The sequence below is a fragment of the Telmatherina bonti genome (assembly GCF_933228915.1).
Source record: "Telmatherina bonti genome assembly, chromosome: 8".
In the NCBI taxonomy this organism is placed as follows: Eukaryota; Metazoa; Chordata; class Actinopteri; order Atheriniformes; family Telmatherinidae; genus Telmatherina; species Telmatherina bonti.
The window spans coordinates 6,202,232-6,225,204 of NC_136626.1; the positions used below are offsets into that span (position 1 = coordinate 6,202,232).

The 22,973-nt window shown below is 44.9% G+C and overlaps 1 protein-coding gene across 3 annotated transcripts; it reads left to right on the top strand.

Moving 5' to 3' along the window:
• Nucleotides 1-904: 904 nt before the first annotated feature.
• slc30a7 (solute carrier family 30 member 7) lies at nt 905-22,785 on the top strand. Of its 3 annotated transcripts, XM_079244474.1 has the most exons (11): nt 905-1,041; nt 1,293-1,394; nt 6,410-6,523; nt 6,613-6,700; nt 15,450-15,579; nt 15,650-15,862; nt 15,941-15,988; nt 17,301-17,436; nt 20,213-20,303; nt 22,450-22,599; nt 22,675-22,785. In XM_079244474.1, exons 1-11 carry the CDS (start codon nt 962-964, stop codon nt 22,720-22,722), a joined length of 1,200 nt encoding a protein of 399 aa, XP_079100600.1. In that variant the 5' UTR covers nt 905-961; the 3' UTR covers nt 22,723-22,785. The 3 variants fall into 3 exon arrangements, with proteins under 3 accessions (XP_079100600.1, XP_079100598.1, XP_079100599.1); XM_079244472.1 differs by having other exon boundaries at nt 15,650-15,988; XM_079244473.1 differs by having other exon boundaries at nt 22,450-22,729.
• Nucleotides 22,786-22,973: the final 188 nt, after the last annotated feature.

Here is a 22,973-nt window from a genome sequence, read left to right on the forward strand (position 1 = left end):
GGGTTTGTGTGGACGCCATGGGTTGGTGTGGACATTGCGTTTGCGTGGACGCTGTGGGTTGGTGTGGACACTTTGGGTTTGAGTGGACGGAGGACAGAGTTGAGTCTGTGTGTGTTGTGTTTGTCTGAAGCAATTCAGACTTTGACCGGAGAAGATCCAGACTCCCTGCAGAGCACCAGCTGCAGCGCAGCGCCACCTGCTGGTCACAACATCTGCTTTTCTGCACCCACAAAGTTCAGTTTCTTACTTCACAGATCCAAACAAACACTCACAGCTAAACCAACGTGCTGTGCATACTAACACAAAGTATCATTGGAAAATAAAACAAAAATATAGAACATAAAAATAACAGTAAGCACTGGCAAAGTATCTCATGATTATCAGATTTAAAGTTATTGTGAGATCAAATGAATTATGACTACAACTCATCACTTTTAAAAAAAATCCCAAAACTATGAGTTTTATTTAATAACTTTTTTATCTTATAATTATTACTTTATATTATATTATTATATTATTACTTTATATTATCATGTGGCCCTGCGATGGACTAGCGGGCTGTCCTGGGTGTACCCTGCCTTTCACCCTAAGACTGCAGGGATAGGCTCCAGCTTCCCCGCAAACCTGAATTGGATTAGGCGGTTTGGAAAACGAAATGAAATTATAATAATAGTAACATTTTAACTTCATAATTCTTATATATGGTTATATTTATGATCTATTCTTTGGTTTTCTTATTAACTAATTTATATTCTGACACAATATAATTTATACCCTGCATGTGTTATATCAAACGGAACAGAAGTAGTTGAAATGGTAGTACCGGAAGTGGTAGTACCCGGTGTAGTAACACGGGAGGACATTGAGCACGCCTTTATTGTGAAATCCCTTCGAACCGGAAGTTGACAGTTAGCATCCTACAGTTGAACAGCCTAGTGTGAGTGTGTAGCCAGGTATTAAAATGTTACCTTTATCAATTAAAGACGACGAGTACAAACCGACCAAGTTCAACCTGCTGGTCAAACTGTCCGGATGGTTCCGGTAAGCGAACAGAACCTGCTCACAGAACCGGCTAACCGAGCCGGCTGAGCTGCTAGCAGCATGCTAACCGGCTAGCCTGAACAGCTGAGCTCCACCAGCACGACTCTGTCTTTTATCAGCTTGTCACGCTTTAATGTTTGTTTCTGTCAGGATGACATGTGTCTGTTAATGTGTGAAAAAGTCTTAATAATCCTGTTTTATAGGTTTTCTTGCTCCATATCTGTGGGTTTTCAGTGTTTTTTGTGTTTCAGGTCCATCCTCGCGGATAAAACCTCCAGAAACCTTTTCTTCTTCCTCTGTCTAAACCTTTCTTTCGCCTTCGTGGAGCTGATGTACGGTATCTGGAGTAACAGGTAGGTTAGCTGTGTTAGCAGCTGTGTGTGTGTGTGTGTGTGTGTGTGTGTGTGTGTGTGTGTGTGTGTGTGTGTGTGAGAGAGAGAGAGCTGACGATGTGCCACGTATGTGTTAGCATTAGCACTGAGCAGCTGTGTCTATTTGTTTAAGCAGGAAAAACTCCGGTTAAAATCCGCAAACCGACTCCAAAATGTGGCATTTATTATAAATTCAAGATGACGAAAACAAATAGAGATGTTTGTTAAACTGACACTATAAAGAAAAGAAAAAGTAAATAAAACATGTAAACAGTAAATAAGGAAAACTTGGACGGAAGTGGTGTTTATGAGACATATTGACGTCTTTTAAAGGTGAAGCTGCATAAATTATGAAAATTTAATTTAAAATAAGTATAAAGTTTTGAAAACAAGTAAAATCGACACCGGAATCTGTTTTATTTTGTGTGGAAATCCTATTTTTATTCGCTCAGCTGTGTGATTCAATAAACAGCGTGCGCGTGTCGCTGAAAATGACGTCACGCCGTTGCATTATGGGAAACTGAGTTTAACTTGGCTGGTATAAAATATGGTGATATTAGGTAAACTAAAGCAGTTATGTAAGCAGAAACTCCTCATGTTTACCTTTTAATAAACTCATTTTAATGCCGATGCTGTCGGAGCTACAGGTCACGTGACATTTGGGCTTGTTTTCGCTCCTCAGAAACAACAAACCTGCAAACATGTTTACAACACAGTCCACGTTAGATCATCTAAAACATTAGTTTAGCCTCTGAAAGAAAAAATAGTTGCTGAATGTTTGCAGAAACCACTGATGGTGGAAAATGTTTTACTTTCCCAATTAGAGACTATAAAACACAAACACATCATTAAGCTTAAAATGGTCATAATTACACTGATCTGAGCTGTCTGTTCAAATATATGGGATTACTGAAGTATATATAGATATATCAAGCAGTTTAGGTCTATCTGTTCTTCCAAGAGTCCAACCCGGACATCTGTGGATGTGCACGTGATGCATGGCCAACAATGTTGCATTTTTGTTTGCTTTGTATGAATTTCAGAACAAAGTTCATGTTAAAAGTAAAAATCAGAATCTTTACAGGGAGTTTTCAGGTGGTTCATTTGTGATGATTGTGTCTTGCTTTCCTCACTGTGTGAGACTGATCAGCTTAAAAGTGTAGAGAAGTGATTTTACTGCAACTTCTGACCTGCTTTCTGATGTCTTACTGGCCATCCATGTAACTCTGACACAGACTGGATGTTTTCATCGCATGATGCCATCACTTTAACAGACTGTTGGAGAGATCAGCTGATGTGCCTCGTGTGGAAAAGGTTTACGGATTCCTAAAGGGATCGTAGTGGCTGAAGACCTCTGCTAGAAGCACAAAAATACAGATAAAGAACTGGGAACTTTAGTCTGCATGAAGAACAGAAGCTAATTTACTGCGGGCCCTGAACGCCTCAGGCCGTCAGGCTCTGGTCTACGAGTGATTCTTCATATGATCCTGAATCTGAATGACTCTCCTCGTCTCTCTGTTTTTACCCAGTCTGTTTTCTTTCCAGTGATCGTCCAATCAAAATGAACTTTTCATGTATTTGACTTTTTCCCCATCGAGGCGTAAAAATGTAGATTTAGTATTTTATTTTAATTACATGAAGCAGGATTTATACAACTTTGTCACAGGAGACTTTAACACTCAGTCGTAATAATTCCCGTTTGTCCTGTTGTGTTCATATAAACCAGCTAGTAATAAGAATGTTGCCATGGCAACCAGCAGAGCTGGGATGGATCAGGGTCACCAGTTGGGATCTGAATATAAGAATCATCAGGAACATGATGTGAAGCTTCCTGAAGCCGTGTTTTATCTCCGTTTTAAACCGATCTTCCAGACACCAATCACACAGGATTGATTAGAGACGTTGGTTCTGCAGGCTGATCGGACCGGACAGACGTGGGGAATTATCTGCATCATGTGGGAAGATCTTATGAAGTCGTCTTTAACCCCGATTTCAGATTATTTTCTATAAACGAAGAAAAGCAGGAGGAAAGTTGGACCGAAGCCTTTCGTAGACCTTCAGAACCGGTCTTCAGATGACGCCTGATGGGTTTAAATCGCCTGGACGGGACTGAATTGATCCTCAGGGTTTGGATCGGATCAATCCAACCTTCAGGTTGGGTCTGAGAGGCGACTCGATCGGGAAGATCGGAGTTCTGGAGGTTTAACCTTCATGTCTCCACCGCGACGCCTCCGTTCCCGTCTTCAGTCTGTTTTTTATATTTTTCTTTCTTTTTTTTTTTTTCTCTCTGCAGATTATTTCTGCCGTATTGATCTGTCGCATCAATCCAGTTTTCCCACCATGTCAATCTTGTTTTCCTGCCGTATCTATCGCGTTTCCAGTTGTATTGTTCCAGTTTTCCCACTGTATCGATCTGCCAACAGTTCGATAACATAGTGTCCATATGTACACCTGGCATCAGGATTCCCTGGGCCGCAGTTCAATGATCGACTTTGTAGTCGTATCGTCGGACCTGCGGCCACATGCCTTGGACACTCGGGTGAAGAGGGGGGCGGAGCTGTCAACTGATCACCACCTGGTGGTGAGTTGGCTCAGATGGTGGGGGAGGAAGCCGGTCAGAGCTGGCAGGCCCAAACGTGTTGTGAGGGTCTGCTGGGAACGTCTGGCTGAGTCCCCTGTCAGAGCGAGCTTCAACTCCCACCTTAAGCAGAGCTTCGAACATGTACCGGGTGAGGCGGGGGACATTGAGTCCGAATGGGCTGTGTTCCGTGCCTCTATTGCTGAGGCGGCCAGCCGGAGCTGTGGCTGCAAGGTCGTTGGTGCCTGTCGTGGCGGTAATCCCAGGACTCGTTGGTGGACACCAGCAGTGAGGGATGCTGTCAAGCTGAAGAAGGAGTCCTATCGGGCCTTCTTGGCCTGTGGGACTCTGGAGGCAGCTGATGGGTACCGGCGGGCTAAGCGGCATGCGGCTTCGGCGGTTGCCGAGGCAAAAACTCGGGCATGGGAGGAGTTCGGCGAGGCCATGGAGAAAGACTTCCGGACGGCTTCGAGGAGATTCTGGTCCACCATCCGGCGGCTCAGGGGGGGGAAGCAGTGCTCCATCAATACTGTGTACAGTGGAGATGGGGAGCTGCTGACCTCAACTCGGGACGTTGTGGGTCGGTGGAGGGAATACTTCGAAGACCTCCTCAATCCTACCAACACGGCTTCCCATGAGGGAGCAGAGCTGGTGGACTCAGGGGTGGACTCTCCTATCTCTGGGGCTGAAGTCGCTGAGGTGGTCAAAAAGCTCCTTGGCGGCAAGGCCCCGGGGTGGATGAGATCCGCCCGGAGTTCCTTAAGGCTCTGGATGCTGTGGGGCTGTCCTGGCTGACACGCCTCTGCAGCATCGCGTGGACATCGGGGGCAGTACCGCTGGATTGGCAGACTGGGGTGGTGGTCCCCCTTTTTAAGAAGGGGGACCGGAGGGTGTGTTCCAATTACAGGGGAATCACACTCCTCAGCCTCCCTGGTAAGGTCTATTCAGGGGTCCTGGAGAGGAGGGTCCGCCGGATAGTCGAATCTCGGATTGAGGAGGAGCAGTGTGGTTTTCGTCCTGGTCGCGGAACAGTGGACCAGCTCTATACCCTCTCTGGGGTCCTGGAGGGGGCATGGGAGTTTGCCCAACCAGTCTACATGTGTTTTGTGGACCTGGAGAAGGCATTCGCCCGTGTCCCCCGGGGGCTCCTGCGCGGGGTACTCCGGGAGTATGGGGTACCGGACCCTCTTGTACGAGCTGTCCGGTCCCTGTACGACAGGTGTCAGAGCTTGGTCCGCATTGCCGGTAGTAAGTCGGATTCGTTTCCGGTGAGGGTTGGACTCCGCCAAGGCTGCCCTTTATCACCGATTCTGTTCATAACTTATATGGACAGAATTTCTAGGCGCAGCCGAGGGGTTGAGGGGATCCGACTTGGTGGCCTCAGGATTGGGTCCCTGCTTTTTGCGGATGACGTGGTCCTGTTGGCTTCATCTGGTCGTGATCTCCAGCTCTCGCTTGAGGGATTCGCGGCCGAGTGTGAAGCGGCTGGGATGAGAATCAGCACCTCAAAATCTGAGACCATGGTCCTCAGCCGGAATAGGGTGGATTGCCCTCTCCGGGTCGGGAGTCAGGTCCTGCCTCCAGTGGAGGAGCTTAAATATCTCGGGGTCTTGTTCACGAGTGAGGGAAGGATGGAGCGTGAGATCGACAGACGGATCGGTGCGGCGTCTGCAGTAATGCGGGCTCTGCGCCGGTCTGTCGTGGTGAAGAAGGAGCTGAGCCAGAAGGCGAAGCTCTCGATTTACCAGTCGATCTACGTTCCTACCCTCACATATGGTCATGAGCTGTGGGTCGTGACCGAAAGAACGAGATCTCGTATACAGGCGGCTGAAATGAGTTTCCTCCACAGGGTTGCCGGGCTCTCCCTTAGAGATAGGGTGAGGAGCTCAGTCATCCAGGAGGAGATCAGAGTAGAGCCGCTGCTCCTTTGCATCGAGAGGAACCAGTTGAGGTGGCTCGGGCATCTGGTCAGGATGCCTCCTGGACGCCTCCCTGGTGAGGTGTTCCAGGCACGTCCCTCTGGGAGGAGACCCCAGGGAAGACCCAGGACACGCTGGAGGGATTACATCTCTCGGCTGGCCTGGGAACGCCTCGGGATCCCTCCGCAGAGTTGGCAAATGTGGCTGGGGAGAGGGAAGTCTGGGCTTCCCTGCTTAGGCTGCTGCCCCCGCGACCCGACCCCGGATAAGCGGCAGAAGATGGATGGATGGATGGATATCGATCTGCCGCATAAATCCGGTTTTCCCACCTTATGGATCCGCCTAAATCTGTCATATCGCTCCAGTCTTCACGCCATATTAATAGCATTTTCCTCCATATCGATCTGATTTTTCCACCGTATTGATCTGGTTTTCCCGCCGTATCGATCCAGTTTTCATGCCGTATTGATCCGGTTTTCCTGCTGTGTGTGTGTGTCCAGTTTAGGTCTGATCTCGGACTCCTTCCACATGTTCTTCGACTGCACCGCCCTGCTGGCCGGCCTCGCAGCCTCCGTCATCTCCAGGTGGAGATCCAACGACAGCTTCTCCTATGGGTGAGACCCTCTGCCGTCACACTGGCCTGCATCCGTCTGAACCTTGCCGTGTGTGTGTTTGATCAGTGTGTGTGTCCTCGCTGTCTCAGGTATGTCAGAGCGGAAGTTCTGGCCGGCTTCGTCAACGGACTCTTCCTCATCTTCACGGCTTTCTTTATCTTCTCTGAAGGAGTCGAGGTAACGCTTGTTCTCTAACATCCCACCAGGATAAACATCATGTTAGTCACACACACACACACACACAGACACACACACACACACACACACACACACACACACACACACACACAAGGACACAGTGGTCAACATGACTGTTTCTATTTATTTATGAAGCCAATTCCAAACTACAGTGTTGGAGGAGAAAAAACTTGGAGCGGCTCAAAGCTATTCTTCCTCATCTTCTTTGTCTTCATTCTTTGTGTTCGTCCTTTTCGTCTTTCCTTATAGTCTTCATCGTTTTACTCGTCTTCTTCATCACCGTATAAACGTGAACCAAGCAGCCGTGCACGTGGCAGTAGATGCTCCTTCATGTTAGAACCTCCGTGTTCGTCTCTGTTTAGATTCAGAAACATCCTCTGTTTACCTGAATCAGTGACGACGTTTTAACTGGAAACGGAAATCAAACTGGTTTCCTCCCAGAATGGCGGCAGGAGGCGGAGGAAAGGAGTAAAACCTTCTTTCACACATGATGCTAAAATCACCTTTCCTTCATTACGTGTCTGAACATAAAGCGGCGTTGGCGTCCGTCTTGCTGTTCAGACACAAGATGGGATGCGTCTGGACATCTGGACGGGTTCAGTCCAGTGGACATCTCATGCCACTTAGCAGGCATGAGATGTCCCTCATGTCTTTAAAGGTGCAGCAGATGGTGGAGAGTCTGGTTGGATCGCTGTGTTCCCCATGTTGTGTGTTGCGGCTTCCTTTTCCTAAAGCCGCTGAGAGGTGTTGGGTCCTGTAATATTGGTGACGCGCTTCGTCCTTCCAAAGATATGCTGGATCCAGTTGCGTTTTAAGATGGTTTAATTTTCATTTGGGATCAGCGTTGCTTTATATATACAGAGAACATGCTGTGATGACTTGACAGAAAATAAACCGGAATAATATTGAAGAAAACACATAAAAGGCTAAAGCAAAATACAAAGGAATAAAGCGAAAAGCAAAAAACGGTCAACAAAAATTACGGCTACCCAGCTGCCTCTCCCAAAAAACATTTCCCCAAGTGAGAGTGTACCTTTTAAAACTTTGCGCCACCCACATGCACTTACACCTAACCGCGCCCACACACGCACACACATAGTGCTCCCCTAGAATACATGTCTTCTATATTGTGTCTTCTGTTTATTTCCTTTCTGTCCTCATTTCATCCTTCTGTCTCCTTCAGTCAGGTCCAGCTGGACTGTGGAGACACTGTTAAACATCTATGCAAATTAAACAAATAAAAACAAAACAAAGTATCGAGGGAATCTTTATATACTTTTATGAAAAATACTTTATTAATCCCCAAAGGGAAACTCAATATTGTAGTATATAATAATAATAATTAACTAGAGGAGGTCTTGTTCCGGAGGCTGATGGCTGCTGGCAGGAATGATCTTCTGCCATTCACATTTTATTGATTTTTAAAATGTTTTTATGAACAATAACAAAATCCACCGAAAAACAGTGGATAACAAACATAGCGTAGGTAGAAGGGCGTAGTCATACAAAGTCTGGTCTTACAGTAGGAATATACATTAACCATTTTGACCAATAGTCATCACAAATATCCATTTGTAGCTTCAATTTAAAAGTTATTCTTTCCATTGTAAAAATCTTGTAAATCAGGTCAATCCATTCATTAATAGTGGGAGTTTCTGTCATTAGCCATTTACGAGTTACACTTTTCCTTGCAGCTACCAACAAAATTCTCATCAAATATGAGTCTGCTTTCAAAAGGGTTAAATCTCTTAGATCGCCCAAATACATCATTTTAAAACTTAAATTAATTTTTATTTTAAAAACTGCTTCCAGTACCTTATGCACTTCTTTCCAAAATGGGGATATAAAAGATATCCCAAAAGATATGAAAATGATTTGCCATTGCCTGACTACATAACCTCCAACAGTCTGTTTGAAGTGAATATCTAGACTTCTGAGCTGGTGTACAAAAATAACGCATCACAGTTTTCCAACTAAACTCCCTCCATAAAGGAGCACTGGTAACAGACCATTGTTGCTTACAAATCATTTCCCAATCTTCTTCAAATAAAGAAAAGTTTCCCTCTCTTTCCCATCTTGTTTTTATATGATTTGAATTATTTGCTTTACAATTTTGTTTGCCAGTATATATTTTTGAAATAATTTTTTTGGTATGGGAGGTCTTTATATGCACTTAGGAAGATTTCAAGAATTTCTCCTGTTAAAAAAATTGGTTGTTTGAATTTTTTATTGACAAAATCTCTGATTTGTAGATACCTAAAAAGATCTTGAGAGGTTAGTCCAAATTTATCTTTAAGGTCCTGGAAGCTCATCATTGTCCCGTCTTTAAACAGAGTGTAGTAGGTAGTTAGACCAGATTTACACCATATTTTAAACCTTGAGTCGATTTTGCCTGGTGCAAAATCTGGATCATAAGCAAACCATTTTAAAAAATCTGCCTTTTCACGTAATTGGTACCTTTTTAATACATCACTCCAAATTTTGATTGAACTTTTGATCAAAGGATTATTAGGGTCCCTCAAAATCTTCAAATTCAAGGGGTCACCAATAAGTGTAGTAATTGGAATTTTATCTGCTAAACCACACTCTATCTCCTTCCCTTTAGCTCTGTAACTGGGTTTACACCAACCTATTAATGGACGTAATTGAGCCGCTTTATAATAATCATGGAGACATGGGAGGGCTAACCCCCCTCCCTCTTTTGAAAGTTGCAAAGTCTTATTTCTCACTCTGGGCTTTTTGACCGCCCATACAAATCTAGAAAGAATTTTATCCCACTCAACAAAGTACGGATCTGGTTTTTTAATAGGAATTGACTGAAATACGTACAGCATTCTTGGGAGAATATTCATTTTGATAGTTTCTACTCTTGAAGTAATACTCAAAAAGGGTATTATATTCCATCTATTAATATCATTGATTATTTCTTTCTTTAATGGGCCATAATTCAGTTCTTCTAACTCAGACAGTTCATTTGGTATATGTATACCTAAATATTTTATATTTTTCTTGTCCCAATCTAACTTGTATAATTGTTTAAGATGGAGAGGGGGTTTATAATGGAGACAAAGAGCTTGCGTCTTTTGTTCGTTTAGTTTATACCCAGAATATGATCCATATTCTCGCAAAATTGTAAATAACTCAGGGAGTGATTCTGTTGGATTTGACAAATAAACCAGTACATCGTCTGCAAACAGAGCCAGTTTTTCTTCACTTGTTGCCATCTGAATGCCTTTTATTTTGTTGTTCTGTCGAATATACTGAGCCAACAGTTCGATAAATATTGCAAAGCAGAGTGGACTAAGACTACATCCTTGTCTGGTAGATCTTTCAAGCTCAAAAGAGTCAGAGAGTGCACCATTAATTTTCAGTCTTGCTGTAGGTTTATAATATAATGCCTTTAATGTCCTAATAATAATTTTATCGAATCCAAATCTTTCCATAACTCCAAATAAAAATTCCCATCTTACTGAGTCGAAAGCTTTTTCAGCATCCAGACTTAATAATACAGATTGTATTTTATTTAGATTTATGTGTCTAATTATTTGCAAAGATCTTCTGATATTATCATGGGTTTGACGGGATCTTACAAACCCTGTTTGGTCCAATTCAATAATTGTTGGTAAGATTTTGTCTATCCTCCTTGCTAAGATGGATGTAAATATCTTATAATCTAAATTCAAAACGCTTATTGGTCTATAATTGGAACATTCCAATCTATCTTTTCCTTCTTTAGGTATAACAGAGATTATTGCCTCCCTCCAAGAAGGAAGGATTTCCCCATTGTTTAGAACCCAATTAAATGTTTTAAGGAGAATAGGTATTAGTACTTCCCTGAGCTTTTTGTACCACTCTGCTGTAAATCCGTCAGGGCCCGGGGCCTTATTAGTTTTAAGTTTACCAATAACCGATTGAATTTCTTCTTTTGTAATATCTTTTGTTAGTGTTTTATTTTCCTCTTCTGTTAAAGTTGGTAAATTCAATGATCTTAATAGGCTCTCCATCTTATGGTCATTGTCTATAGGCGGTTGTGAATATAATTTGCTATAATAATTTTTAAAACAATCCCTTATCTTATTTATCTGAAAGTATACTTCCTTATTTGTGGGGTCTTTTATTTTATAAACAGTGTTTTCTGACCTTTGTTTTTTAAGTCTGTATGCCAGTTGTTTTATATGTTTAGTCCTTCCTTCATAATAGTTCTGTTTAGTAAACAATAATTTTCTTTCAATTTCTTGATTGTATATTTCCTCTATCTGATTTCTTTTTTGTTGAATTTAAATTTTTATTTTATTATCTAGCGTGTCCTTATGTTTTGTTTCTAATGATAACAGTTCTGATTGTAGTGCCTCAAGTCTTTCAGTCCTCTGTTTTTTAGGATAAGATGTTTTTGATATCACTCTCCCTCTCATCACAGCTTTACAAGTATCCCATACTATGGGTGGAGACATCTCGTCATTATCATTAATTTGTAAATATTCAACTATTTCTGCAGAGAATTCTTCACGTTTTATTGTTTAGAATACTATTATTTAGTCTCCAATGAGTTAGTTTTGTTTCTTGGATTTTTTCATATTTAGATATAAAGGGGAGTGATCCGATATATCCATTACACCAATTTTACAGTCTTGTATTCTATCCATATCTGCACTGAAGGTAAAAAAGTAATCTATTCTTGAATAACATGAGCTTGCTCCAGGCTTTTGAGTTAGGGACCTATGGGCACGCTGGATCTGCAGAGAGATACCATCGGGTAGCTGTAGCACGGTTGATAGCAGATTTGTCACAAAGTTTATCACAGAATCACCTTCTGCGTTCTCCAGTATTCCATATATGCGGATATTATTTCTCCTGGATCTGCTTTCCAAATCAGTCACCTTCTCTTGTAGTGTGCGTTGTTCCTTTAGTAGCTCCAGCAGGGCTTCTTTCATTATTGGGCCTCTTTCTTCCACCTCCGCTATGCGTTCTTGTGCCTCGGCAATGATTTGCTGTGAGATGCTAATGTAGCCGCATGCTCCGTTAGCTTGTTGTTTACATCCTTTTTAAACATAGCAAGCTCTTCCCTCAATGTTTTGGACATATCCGCTTTCATGTCTAAAAATGCCTCCCTTATGTCGTTTTTAAAGCATCGGAGATCCTCAGAAAGCTCACTTAATGCTGGAGAAGTGTCTTTTGCAGCCATGGGTAGCTTGTTAGCATTTAGCTCGTCACCATCTTCCAGTCCCTGCGTTCCTTTGTTTTTGGACATTTCTTCTTCAGTTGTCGATTTGTTCACACTTTTTTGTCCCCTTCTTGTTTGCATCCCACTCATAATGCTCACAACCAAATCTGGTTTAGATTCTCGAGTTTAGGGGATTAACAATCAGCCGGTTGGGACGGAGCTCAGTACTACACATCCATCTCGTAGCTCCTCAACCTGGAAGTCCGCCGGCAGGAATGATCTTCTGTATCTTTCAGTCTTGCATCGGACCTGAAGAAGCCTCTCACTGAACACACTTTGTTGTTTCATCACTGTGTTGTGGAGAGGGTGTGAAGAATCCTCCATCATCTTCATCAGCTTGTGCAGCATTCTTCTTTGGACAATCAGCTCCAGCGGCTCCAGAGTTACTCCAAGCACAGAAGCAGCTTTCTGGATCAGTTTGTTGATTCTCTTCAAGTCTCTGGTTCTGATGCTACTACCCCAGCAGATGCTGCAAAGCTGACTGCACTCTCCACAACAGACTTATAGAAGATATGCAACATCTTGGTGCAGACGTTAAACCATCTCAGCTTCCTTAAGAAGTACAGTCTGCTCTGACCTTTCTTGTAGATGTAGTCAGTGTTGCATTTCCAGTCCAGTTTGGTGTCCAGCTGAACTCCAAGATACTTGTATTCCTCCACCACCTCCACCTCCTCTCCCAGGATGGAAACAGTGCTTTGTTTATTCTTCTTCCTCCTGAAGTCAACAATCATCTCTTTTGTTTTGCTGCTATTTAATATGAGATGATTGTCACCGCACCATTTAACAAACTGACTGACCAGTTCTCTGTACTCTGCTTCTTGTCCATCCCTGATACACCCCACAACTGCAGAGTCATCAGAGTATTTCTGCAGATGACAGGACTCAGAGTTGTACTGGAAGTCTGAGGTGTACAGTGTGAAGAGGAATGGCCAGAGTACAGTTCCTTGTGGTGCACCAGTGCTGCTGACCTCCATCTCAGACACACAACCTTTCAGTCTCACAAACTGGGGTCTGTTTGTGAGGTAGTCATAGATCCAGGTGGTTGTGGAGGTATCCACCTGGAATTTATGGAGCTTCTCACATAACAAAGCAGGCTGAATGGTATTAAAAGCACTGAGAAATGAAAGAACATGACCCTCAGAGTGCTGCCTGAATGGTCCAGATGAGCGTGTGCTCTCTGGAGCAGGTATATGATGGCATCTTCAACCCCAAGTCCATTACGATATGCAAACTGGAATGGGTCCTGAAAGGTGTTTACTTGCTTGTTGAGGTGAGCCAGTAAGAGTCTCTCCAGGACTTTGATGATGTGAGATGTCAGGGCAACTGGTCTGTAGTCACTTGGTTCAGCTGGTTGTGTTTTTTTTAGGCACTGGAGCAAGGCAGGAGGTTTTCCACAGCACTGGGACTCTATTTTGTCTCAGACTGGTGTTGAAAAGGTGCTGGAGAATCGGACATAGTTGTTTTGAGCAGGTCTTGAGAACTCTGGGACTGACACCATCTGGACCTGCAGCCTTGTTCTGGTTCAGTTTCTCAAGTTGCTTCATAACCTGATTGCAGGAGACAAACAAGGTGGAGGTCTCAGGATGTCCTGATGTGGAGGGAGATGAAGCTGTGTTCTGGTCCATGACTGAGCTGCAGGGTGACAGATTGGAGGCGTGACAGGAAAGCAGTGGGCTTAAGGAGGGTGTGTGGTCTGTTGGGCTGGAGGTAGGGGGTGAACTGAACCTGTTGAAGAATATGTTCAGCTCATTAGCTCTGTCCAGACCTCCATCAGGCTGGTCCCCCTTTAACTTGAAGCCGGTGATCTTCTTCATTCCAGACCACACATCCCTCAGGTTATTCTGCTGGAGCTGACTTTCTAACTTCTTCCTGTAGTCCTCCTTGCACTTCTTAGTTTGTGTTTTAAGTTGTTTTTGTGTTGCCCTCAATAACTCTCTGTCTCCATCCCTGAAGGCTTTCTTTTTGATGTTCAGCAGCTTTTTCAGCTCACTGGTGATCCAGGGTTTGTTACTGGGGAAGCACCTCACTGTCCTTGTTGGGACGATGCTGTCCACACAGAAGTTTATGTAATCTGTCACACACTCAGTCATGGCGTTGATGTCGTCTCCATGAGGTTCACAGAGGACGTTCCAGTCTGTAGCCTCAAAGCCTCCTCTAAGAGCATCTTCAGCTTCAGCAGACCAGATTTTGATAGTCTTTGTGATGACTGGTTGCTGCTGAACGATGGGCTTGTAGGTGGAGGTGAGAAGAACCAGATTATGGTCAGATCTTCCTAAAGGAGGCAGAGCAGAACAACTGGATCCATTATTCATATTTGCATAAAATAAGTCTAACATCTTATTTTCTCTGGTGGAGCAGCTGACAAACTGCTGGAATGTTGGTAGAGTTGCAGAGAGGGAGACGTTGTTGAAGTCTCCGGAGATCGCCATGAATGAGTTTGGATGCTGTGTTTGTAGCCGAGCAACGACGGAGCTGATGACGTCATAGGCTGTGTCTGGTGCGGTACCAGGTATTATATAAACCGCTACCAGAATAACACAGGTAAACTCTCTGGGTAAATAATATGGACGGAAGCTCACAGCTAACAGTTCAATGTCCCTTGTGCATATCTTCTCCTTGACAGTAACATGTCCAGGATGACACCAACGCTGGTTAACCAGCACTGCAATTCCACCATCCTTTAGCTTTCCGCTGTGTTGTCTACTGCGGTCTGCACGGACCGTTTTAAAGCTCGGTACAGAAACATTACAGTCAGGGATGTGTTCATGCAGCCATGTCTCGGTGAAGCACATAATACTGCACTCTCTGTATTCTTTCTGAGACCTTGTTAGCATCTCCATTTCGTCCGTTTTGTTAGCTAGTGATCTCACATTACCCATGACGACGGTCGGGAGAAATGGTTTAAATCTCCATCTCTTTCTCCGCTGTCTGACTCCCGCTCCGCATCCTCTTCTCTTTCTTTTCAACTCCATTGGGATTTGATGTGTTGTTTCGCTGATAATCCTGATTTGGGAGAGGTTAATGAGTTGATCCCGATTGTAAACAAGTCTTTCATTGCCATGGAGACTCTTCATAACAAGTCTTGAAAGAGCAAAAATATGCAGAAAAATCTTCCTTGGAGCACACCCTCCGAACCGGCATGAAATCCTCAGAAAAAAAGACCTAATTTGAGGTAATATCTATAAGAGAAGAGTTTGTACTTTAAAGAAATTAAGATGGCAAGTCAGAGCTACTACAAACTGCTGCCAACAGATGGCGAAATCTAGAATGGAATGATTTTGGAATGAAATGGAATGAAATTTATAAATCTGCTCCTGGAAAAGCGAAAGAACTCAACGCTGCAGCCAGACATCATTCTGCTGCTTCCATGCTGCGCACGACTAGTTACAAAAAAAAGTTTAATTCAAGTAAAATCGAGTCGAGAATATAAATAAAATCTAAACAAAGACAGAAAACATTTCAGTCCGACCAGCTGTCACATGTGTGATGTCACTTCCTGTTTGTCAGAGAGCGCTGGAGCCTCCCGACGTTCACCACGAGCGGCTGCTTCCCGTCTCTGTCGCCGGTTTGATGGTCAACCTGGTGGGGATCTTTGTGTTCCAGCATGGAGGACACGGACACTCACATGGAGATGGAGGTAAACCTGCTTCCACAACGTCCCTCTTCACCTCGTCCTGCTGTCTCACCATGACCTCGTCTGTCCTCAGGTCACGGTCACAGTCACTCTCTGTTTAACGGCAGCCTGAATCATGGACACAGTCATGGAGGACACGATCACGGAGGACATGGACACAGTCATGGTGGACACGATCACGGAGGACATGGACACAGTCATGGTGGACACGATCACGGAGGACATGGACACAGTCACGGAGGACATGGACACAGTCATGGTGGACATGAGGAACCACACTGTCACGGTGAGCCCAGCCTCCGTGCCGCCATCAGAGTGCACAGACCGGGTCGCCACACTGAGTTTGTCCTGTTGTTTGTTGCAGACGAGCTGCTGCACACGGGGAAAGGCTCCAGCAAGCAGATCCTGCAGGGTGAGATCCCGTCCTCACAGTCACTCCCCTCTACGTCCGTTCATACCAACAGGAACAAGCTGCATATTATATTATATTATATTATATTATATTATATTACATTTTCTATATCTATCTATCTATCTATATCTATCTATAGATATATCTATATCTATCTATATCTATCTATAGATATATCTATATCTATCTATATCTATAGATAGATATATCTATATCTATAGATATATCTATCTATAGATATATCTATATCTATAGATAGATATAGATATAGATATATCTATCTATAGATCTATCTATATCTATAGATAGATATAGATATATCTATATCTATAGATATATCTATCTATAGATATATCTATATCTATAGATAGATATAGATATATCTATATCTATCTATATCTATAGATAGATATAGATATATATAGATATAGATATAAAATATGCAGGTGTTTTCATCATTCTTTAATCTGTGTGTTAGTAGAGTGTGTGTTTTCTCCTTCAAAGTATTTATATTTATGTATTTATAGAGTTGCATGATGATGAAACATGTTGTCTGTTCTCCAGACTAAACCTTTCAGGATAAATCTGATTTGTTTTGAGCGTTCATGTTGCTGCAGAGCTGCTTCACATGTCTTCAGATAATCTCATGAACATTTCTGTGGAGACAAACGTTGACATCAGACTTCTGAAACTGGAACCAGTTCAGTCTGTGGTCCCTGTCTGAGCCACAAGGGTGCGCACACACACCACCGCAGGCGTCTCGCACACATCTCGTCATTTTGGTTCAAGACTGAAATAAACAAGTTTTTGGTTTCTTTTCAATGTAAACACAGAATTAGCAGATAAATATTTCCAGTAAACGTATGAATGAACTACTATCCTAGAAAGTCACAAAAATATGCAGATATCTGCTTTTTCCATTAAATATCTATTATTTATTAATTTATAAATAACTAAAGCTTGTGTCTGCTCATTTCACTGTTTGAGTCTGGATGATGAAGGCCCCGTGTGACTTTCCGCTAGCAGGTTTTCTACTCGTCGTCTGAGCAACAAACCAAAACCCAAAAACTTTTTATTAAGTTTGTAAGAATAACAAAACTGAACTTTCCCTTTAATCTCCCTCTTTTTATTTATGAAGCTCTGCCGCCTGCGTTGCTTATTCATCTTATGCTGCGTTTCTGCATCATTTTCAGGTGAAATGTGCAGAAATTCCAGCAGCCTGAATGTGTTCAGGTGGTCGTGTGACGGACGCTGTTGTGTGATGGACGCTGTTGTGTCATATGACTGCGTGTTAATAAAGTTTGTGTTGCAGGAGTCCTCCTACACATCATCGCCGACACGCTGGGCAGCATCGGCGTCATCATCTCAGCGCTGCTGATGCAGAAATACGACCTGATGATCGCTGATCCCATCTGCTCCATGCTGATCGCCATCCTCATCGGAGTCAGGTATGACACCATCATCACTTCCTGGAAACTCTCCGACCAGTGGGCGGGTGGCCTGTGTGTGTGTGTGTGTGTGTGAGGTCCTGGCCTCCACCCTGTTGATTGACAGCTGTAACTACAGCCTGCAACAGACCGCATGTTTGGGCGGAGCTTCAACATTGAGCCTTGCGTGTGTGTGTGTGTGTAAGGGGGCGGGACCAACAACTCCTTTGTTGTGGGCGTCCTTCACCTCAGCCGTCGCCCAATGAGCTGGCCCGAGTAATGAAAGGCTGCAGCTCTGTGTGTGTGTGTGTGTGTGTGTGTGTGTGTGTGTGTGTGTGTGTGTGTGTGTGTGTGTGTGTGTGTGTGTGTGTGTGTGTGTGTGTGTGTGCGCGCGCGCGCGCGCGCGTTCTGCAGGAGCAGTGGTGGAACAGGAAGTTGGACTGAGGTCACTTCCTGGCTGTGTTCTGCTGCAGTTGGTGTTTCCATCAGAGATCCGACTGACTGGAACCTCTGGAGGAACCCTCTGTCCATGCTCCCAGTTCTCCCAGTGCAGGGTAGCAGGAGGACCTCAGCTGCTAACTGGCGGCAGGCAGGGTATGGCGGGACCTCTTCAGGAGCTCTGGGAAACCTTGAGGTCCCAATGGCGTTACAGTTCAACACAACTTTATTTGTCTGAACAAACGAAGTCTACAGAAACTTCTGATCAGTTTTATCTAAACTTCCTTATAATCAGTTCAAACCAATTCATTGATACAGCAAGTTCTCAGACCCTCGCTCGGACACTCAATTGGACCCTCGATGGGACCCTAAATCGGACAATTGATTAGACCATCAATAAGAATCTCGTTCGTACCCTCCATGGGAACTTCGGTGGGACCCCCGATCGGACCATCGGTAGGACTCTCTATCGTACCCTCAATGGGACCCTCAATCGGACAATTGATCAGACCCTCGATGGGAACCTCGGTGGGATCCTCAATCGGAACATCGATAGGACTCTCAATCGTACCATTGATAGGACTCTTGATCGGACTCTTGATCGGACCCTCGATCGGACCTTTGATCGGACAATTGATCAGACCCTCGATTGGACCTTCGGTCGGACTTTCTATCGGACCCTTGGTGGGACCCTCGGTGGGACCCTCGGTCGTACTCCCCTGAGATGCACAGGCGACGGTGGAAAGGAAAAACCCTCACAGGGTTTCAAAGTCTAAAAATGTTCCAAATTCAGAATTAACAGCATGAAAATTCTAAGATTTTCATTCAAGTTCTTAAACTAAACCTAGTCAAGTCTAAATTTTTAGACTTGGAGATGCATCTTTGCTTTGTTGTTATGGAAACAGATCCTGACCTCTAACTCTTTCAACGTCCTCGGTGACCAGTAGAAACCTCATGTCTGCATTTATAACATCTTACCTGAAAAAAACGCCGAAAACGTGTTTCCACAAATAAAACTGAGTCAAATGAAGCGCCGTCACAAGACGTCTTCTCTGTCGGGTCGTAATCCCCAGGACTGATGAATCCAAACGACCTGCTTACATGGTGACCTGGACAGTAAAACCGTCTCTGACCTCCAGAACTTCATCCTTACAGCCTGTTGGTCTCTGAAAGACCAGAACCAGTTCAGACGGTAAAACTAAATTCATTCAGATCAAGGGTTTCCACGCAGGTCTTTAGTCTCATTTCCAAAGACAAGAAGACCCACGAGACCTGTTTAAATGATAGCGGACGAACCCAAATGGCCCCCAGCTCTCCTCCCAGTGACCCGTACAAACATCCCAGAGGATCCATCTAACACCAGAATCCAAGCAGAGCGGCATCGGAAGAAAACCCTTGAACCTCTCAGATGCGTCATTTGTCACAACTTAACGCTGCTGTGCATTAAAAGCTCCACGTGCGCTAAAAGCTCCACGTGTGCATGCATCTGCCAGTTTACGGGCTTAAACCTGTAAACACAAACATCTCCAGACGAAAGCCTCCGTGCAGAGTGATGGATTATCTCTCAGGTTTCTGACGACCTGCAGCTGCCGGCCAGAAAGCAAAAGTCTGATGGCCGCGTTTTGAAAATGGCGTCCGCTAATGTAAAGAATGTGCAGTTAATGGGCTTTAACTGGCCAAACCACCGGTATGGACTGGAAACGCTGCTGGAGCCTGGGCCCGGTTCCTCTGGATTAGAATGTAGCGGTGGGGTTTCTCAGAAGCCCCCGTGAGGAATAGCGTTGACGTGCGCTGATGCAGTCTGACAGGCTGGAAGTGAACGTAGCTGCATACTTTAAGGCTCAGCGCAGCGGAGTTGTGGTCAGCTGAGAGGCCTTCGCACAACCGCAGGGATCGAGTTTCTGCAGCTGGAAAGCTCCGCTCCAGTTAAATACCTACAGATTGTGCTGGCGGACGTCTGCCTCCCAGCGAAACTCGCCATTTTCTCCACATGAACCTGCGTTTGAAGCCTCCGACTCGGCTTGTTGACATTCTAGAGGTAAAACCTTCAGGCCAAATGAAAAGTTCAGCTGGAATAAACGACGCTGGAAAGATTCCAGATAAAGTCGAAGCCTTCCAGCCGGGCGAAGACACAAGCAGGGTTACGAAGCAGAACCGGACCTGCTGGGACACACCTCAGGCTTTCAGGGGAAACCTGCACATGATGATGTTAGAAACACGTCCTGTTAAAATCTGTGATAACCGGGTCGCTGACGGCGCCGGGTTCCTCGCGTCAGCGCCGCGAAAAGCTCCGCTTTGCCCTGACGTTGCAGTAAAAACCGCCGTTTCCCTGAGTTTCATGTCTCCCTCTGCTCCTCAGTGTGGTGCCGCTACTGAAGGAGTCCATCGGGATCCTGATGCAGAGAACGCCACCATCTCTGGACCAAACCCTGCCAGAGTGCTACCAAAGGGTGAGTGTTCCCCGCAACCACCAAACAGACTCCACCCACTCAGGTAATCAGCAGAACCCCCCCACCGTGGCCAAAGACCTGGACCGGTGCTGCTTTTCTTCTAACAAACCACGTCTAGTCCATGGATGGACTTCGGTCCTTGACCGGTGATGTCCTGCAGGTTTTAGATGTTTCCCTGATCCAACACACCTGATCAGTATGAATGGATTGCTGTGCAGTTTAATAAGCTGTCAGGTCCATTCAACCTGAATCAAGTCTGTTGGAGCAGGTAACTGAGGTTGGGACGATTCAGTTGTGATTTATAAATGTAAAAACAATTATTTTACATAAAAATCAAACGACAGAAATGCAGCTGTAAAGAGAGGCAGGAAGTTAAAGCGTGACAGCAGGTCCGGTCCAGCCTGCTAGAGGAGCTGGTTGTTCCAGATGTTTCCTCAAGATTCCAGGGAAACGTTTAAAGACGAGATGGAAAACTGGTTTTACACGAGTTAATGGAGACTGGATGAAGTATAAAGTAGTCTAAAGAAGCCACCGAGTGGAAAAAAAAGTCCACTTCTTTGGTCCGAATCAGAATTTGGCACGTTCACGTTTCCCCAAATGAAGTGACTTTGTGAACGAACTGATTCGTACCAGAAAGCTCGATGTGGACGTTTCCTAAGATGCATGAAAATTAAGATTCCCCGACACAGGAAACATGTAAAACCTGCAGGACTGTGTGAGCAGTTGTCATAAAGCCTACCAACTCTGACTGGGTGTCTACACAGTTATCAGGACATTGAAACACTCCACAGAGGTTAGAAACGTATTTGTAAATGTTTTATTGACTTTCTTGTGCAGGAAAAACAACATGCGGGTTTATTAAGCCAAACATTTTATTGAGCGGCGTACAGACGAGTCAGGCATTCCGACATCTTGTTCTTCCTCGGCTGCTTCGATGTGTCGGCGCTGTTAGCATCGAGACGTTAGACTGCCGAGCCAGACTCACTCTCATCAACGCATTTCTTGGGCTCGACAAACCGCCGCAGAGTAAACCAATCAGAAAAATGGCAGACGTCAAGTCAGTAAAGCGGCAGCCTATGATGTCCAGAAGTGTTCAGTAGAGCGAACGCAACAGAAGAAAAATATGGCGTGCAATAGGTCTGGGCGATTAATCAGATTTTAATCTACATTACGATCTGGGTTTTCATCGATGATAAAAATAAAAGGGTGTGATTATTTTTCTCTCTGCCGTTTCCTCTCCTGCTGTCTTCAGCTGCTAATCGAGCGTCTCTGGCGTTGCAGCGCTGTGCTGTAAACTCCTCCCACAGCCGCTTTGCTTTCATTCAGACACTGTTGCCAACTTGGAGACTTTCTCGCCAAATCTGCCGACTTTTTTTGTTAAAAGCGACAAATCTAGCAGCTTTTACTGGAGTTATTAGAGACTTTTCTGGTGTTGTGGCGACTGACTTGAAGGCACATATTGTTCTGCAGTTACTGTAAGGAAGGAGCAGCGGGAGCCTCTCCCGTCCTAAAGCACTCCCAGGCGGCCAGTCTCAGTCGGCTCCGGCTGCAGGTCCATGTAGAATAACTGCAGTAGGTTGTGGAAGTTCACCTAAACATAGTTTATACCATTGTCAGTGACAACTGGCTGCATTATTTTCCTATACATAGTTCGGCCAGTTAAACACTGTAACGCAAGCCAAGAGTCTCCTCAGATCAACCAATCAGAGCGGCCGGTTTGTTTCAGACCGATGTGAATCTCCGTGAAGGGGCGGGACTCCAGACTGAGTCGCTCTGCATTGAATGGAGCGCTCCACTCTGGCGTGATGCGTCATGGCTGCCACGTGTTTCATGCATTCGTTGAGCTGCTGGCGCCAGATAACGTGTTTCGTGTGCAAGTTGCTGACCTGAACGCTACAGCAGCTTAACAAGAGGTCAGAGAATGGACTTTGGGCCGTAGTGGACAGTAGATACCGAACAAAAACCCGTTTCTGGTGGAGCTGAAGGTTTTTTCTCAGAATCAACACTTAAAGCCAAAAAAATGTAGAAAACTGCGTGTCTCCAGGTTCTGGTCTTGCAGGCCAGACTGAAGCTCCTCGTCTCATAAACTCAGCCGTATTTCAGTTCTGCATGGCGATGAGTCTAACTCCTGGTGTGTGGCGTTCAGGTGCAGCAGCTGCAGGGGGTGTACAACCTGCAGGAGCCCCACTTCTGGACGCTCTGCACCGACGTTTACATCGGGACGTTAAAGCTGCTGGTTGCCCCCGACGCCGACACCCGCTGGATCCTCAGCCAGACGCACAACATCTTCACACAGGTACCTGAATGCACCGTCGCCAAGTCTCATGTGGTCCAGAAATTTTCAGCTCCCTCCCCTCTTCCTCCCCCCCAGGTTGGAGTCCGACAGCTTTACGTCCAGATCGACACGGCCGCCATGTAGAAACTCCTCCTCCAAACCTGGGACCAATCACAGTCTGCTGCAGCAGGTGACCTCTGACACCCCCCCCCCGCCCCCCAGCAGCCACTGCAGGACAGACTCAGAGGAAGGGGGGTGGGAGAGCACATGAAGAACTGATAAACTCAAACAGCCCTGCCCTCCTCTTCTTCTGTTTTTTTGTGAGTACCTATCTGGGCTGCTGGGCATCCCCCCCCCCCCCCCCCCCCGCACTTTGTTAACTGGAGCAAAGCATT

Coding starts and splice junctions, on each gene's coding strand:
- slc30a7 (XM_079244472.1), top strand. CDS start 962: ATGTTACCTTTATCAATTAAAGACGACGAGTACAAACCGACCAAGTTC. Junction 17,437..20,212: donor GCCATCCTCATCGGAGTCAG/GTATGACACCAT, acceptor TCTGCTCCTCAG/TGTGGTGCCGCTACTGAAGG. Junction 20,304..22,449: donor TGCCAGAGTGCTACCAAAGG/GTGAGTGTTCCC, acceptor TGTGGCGTTCAG/GTGCAGCAGCTGCAGGGGGT.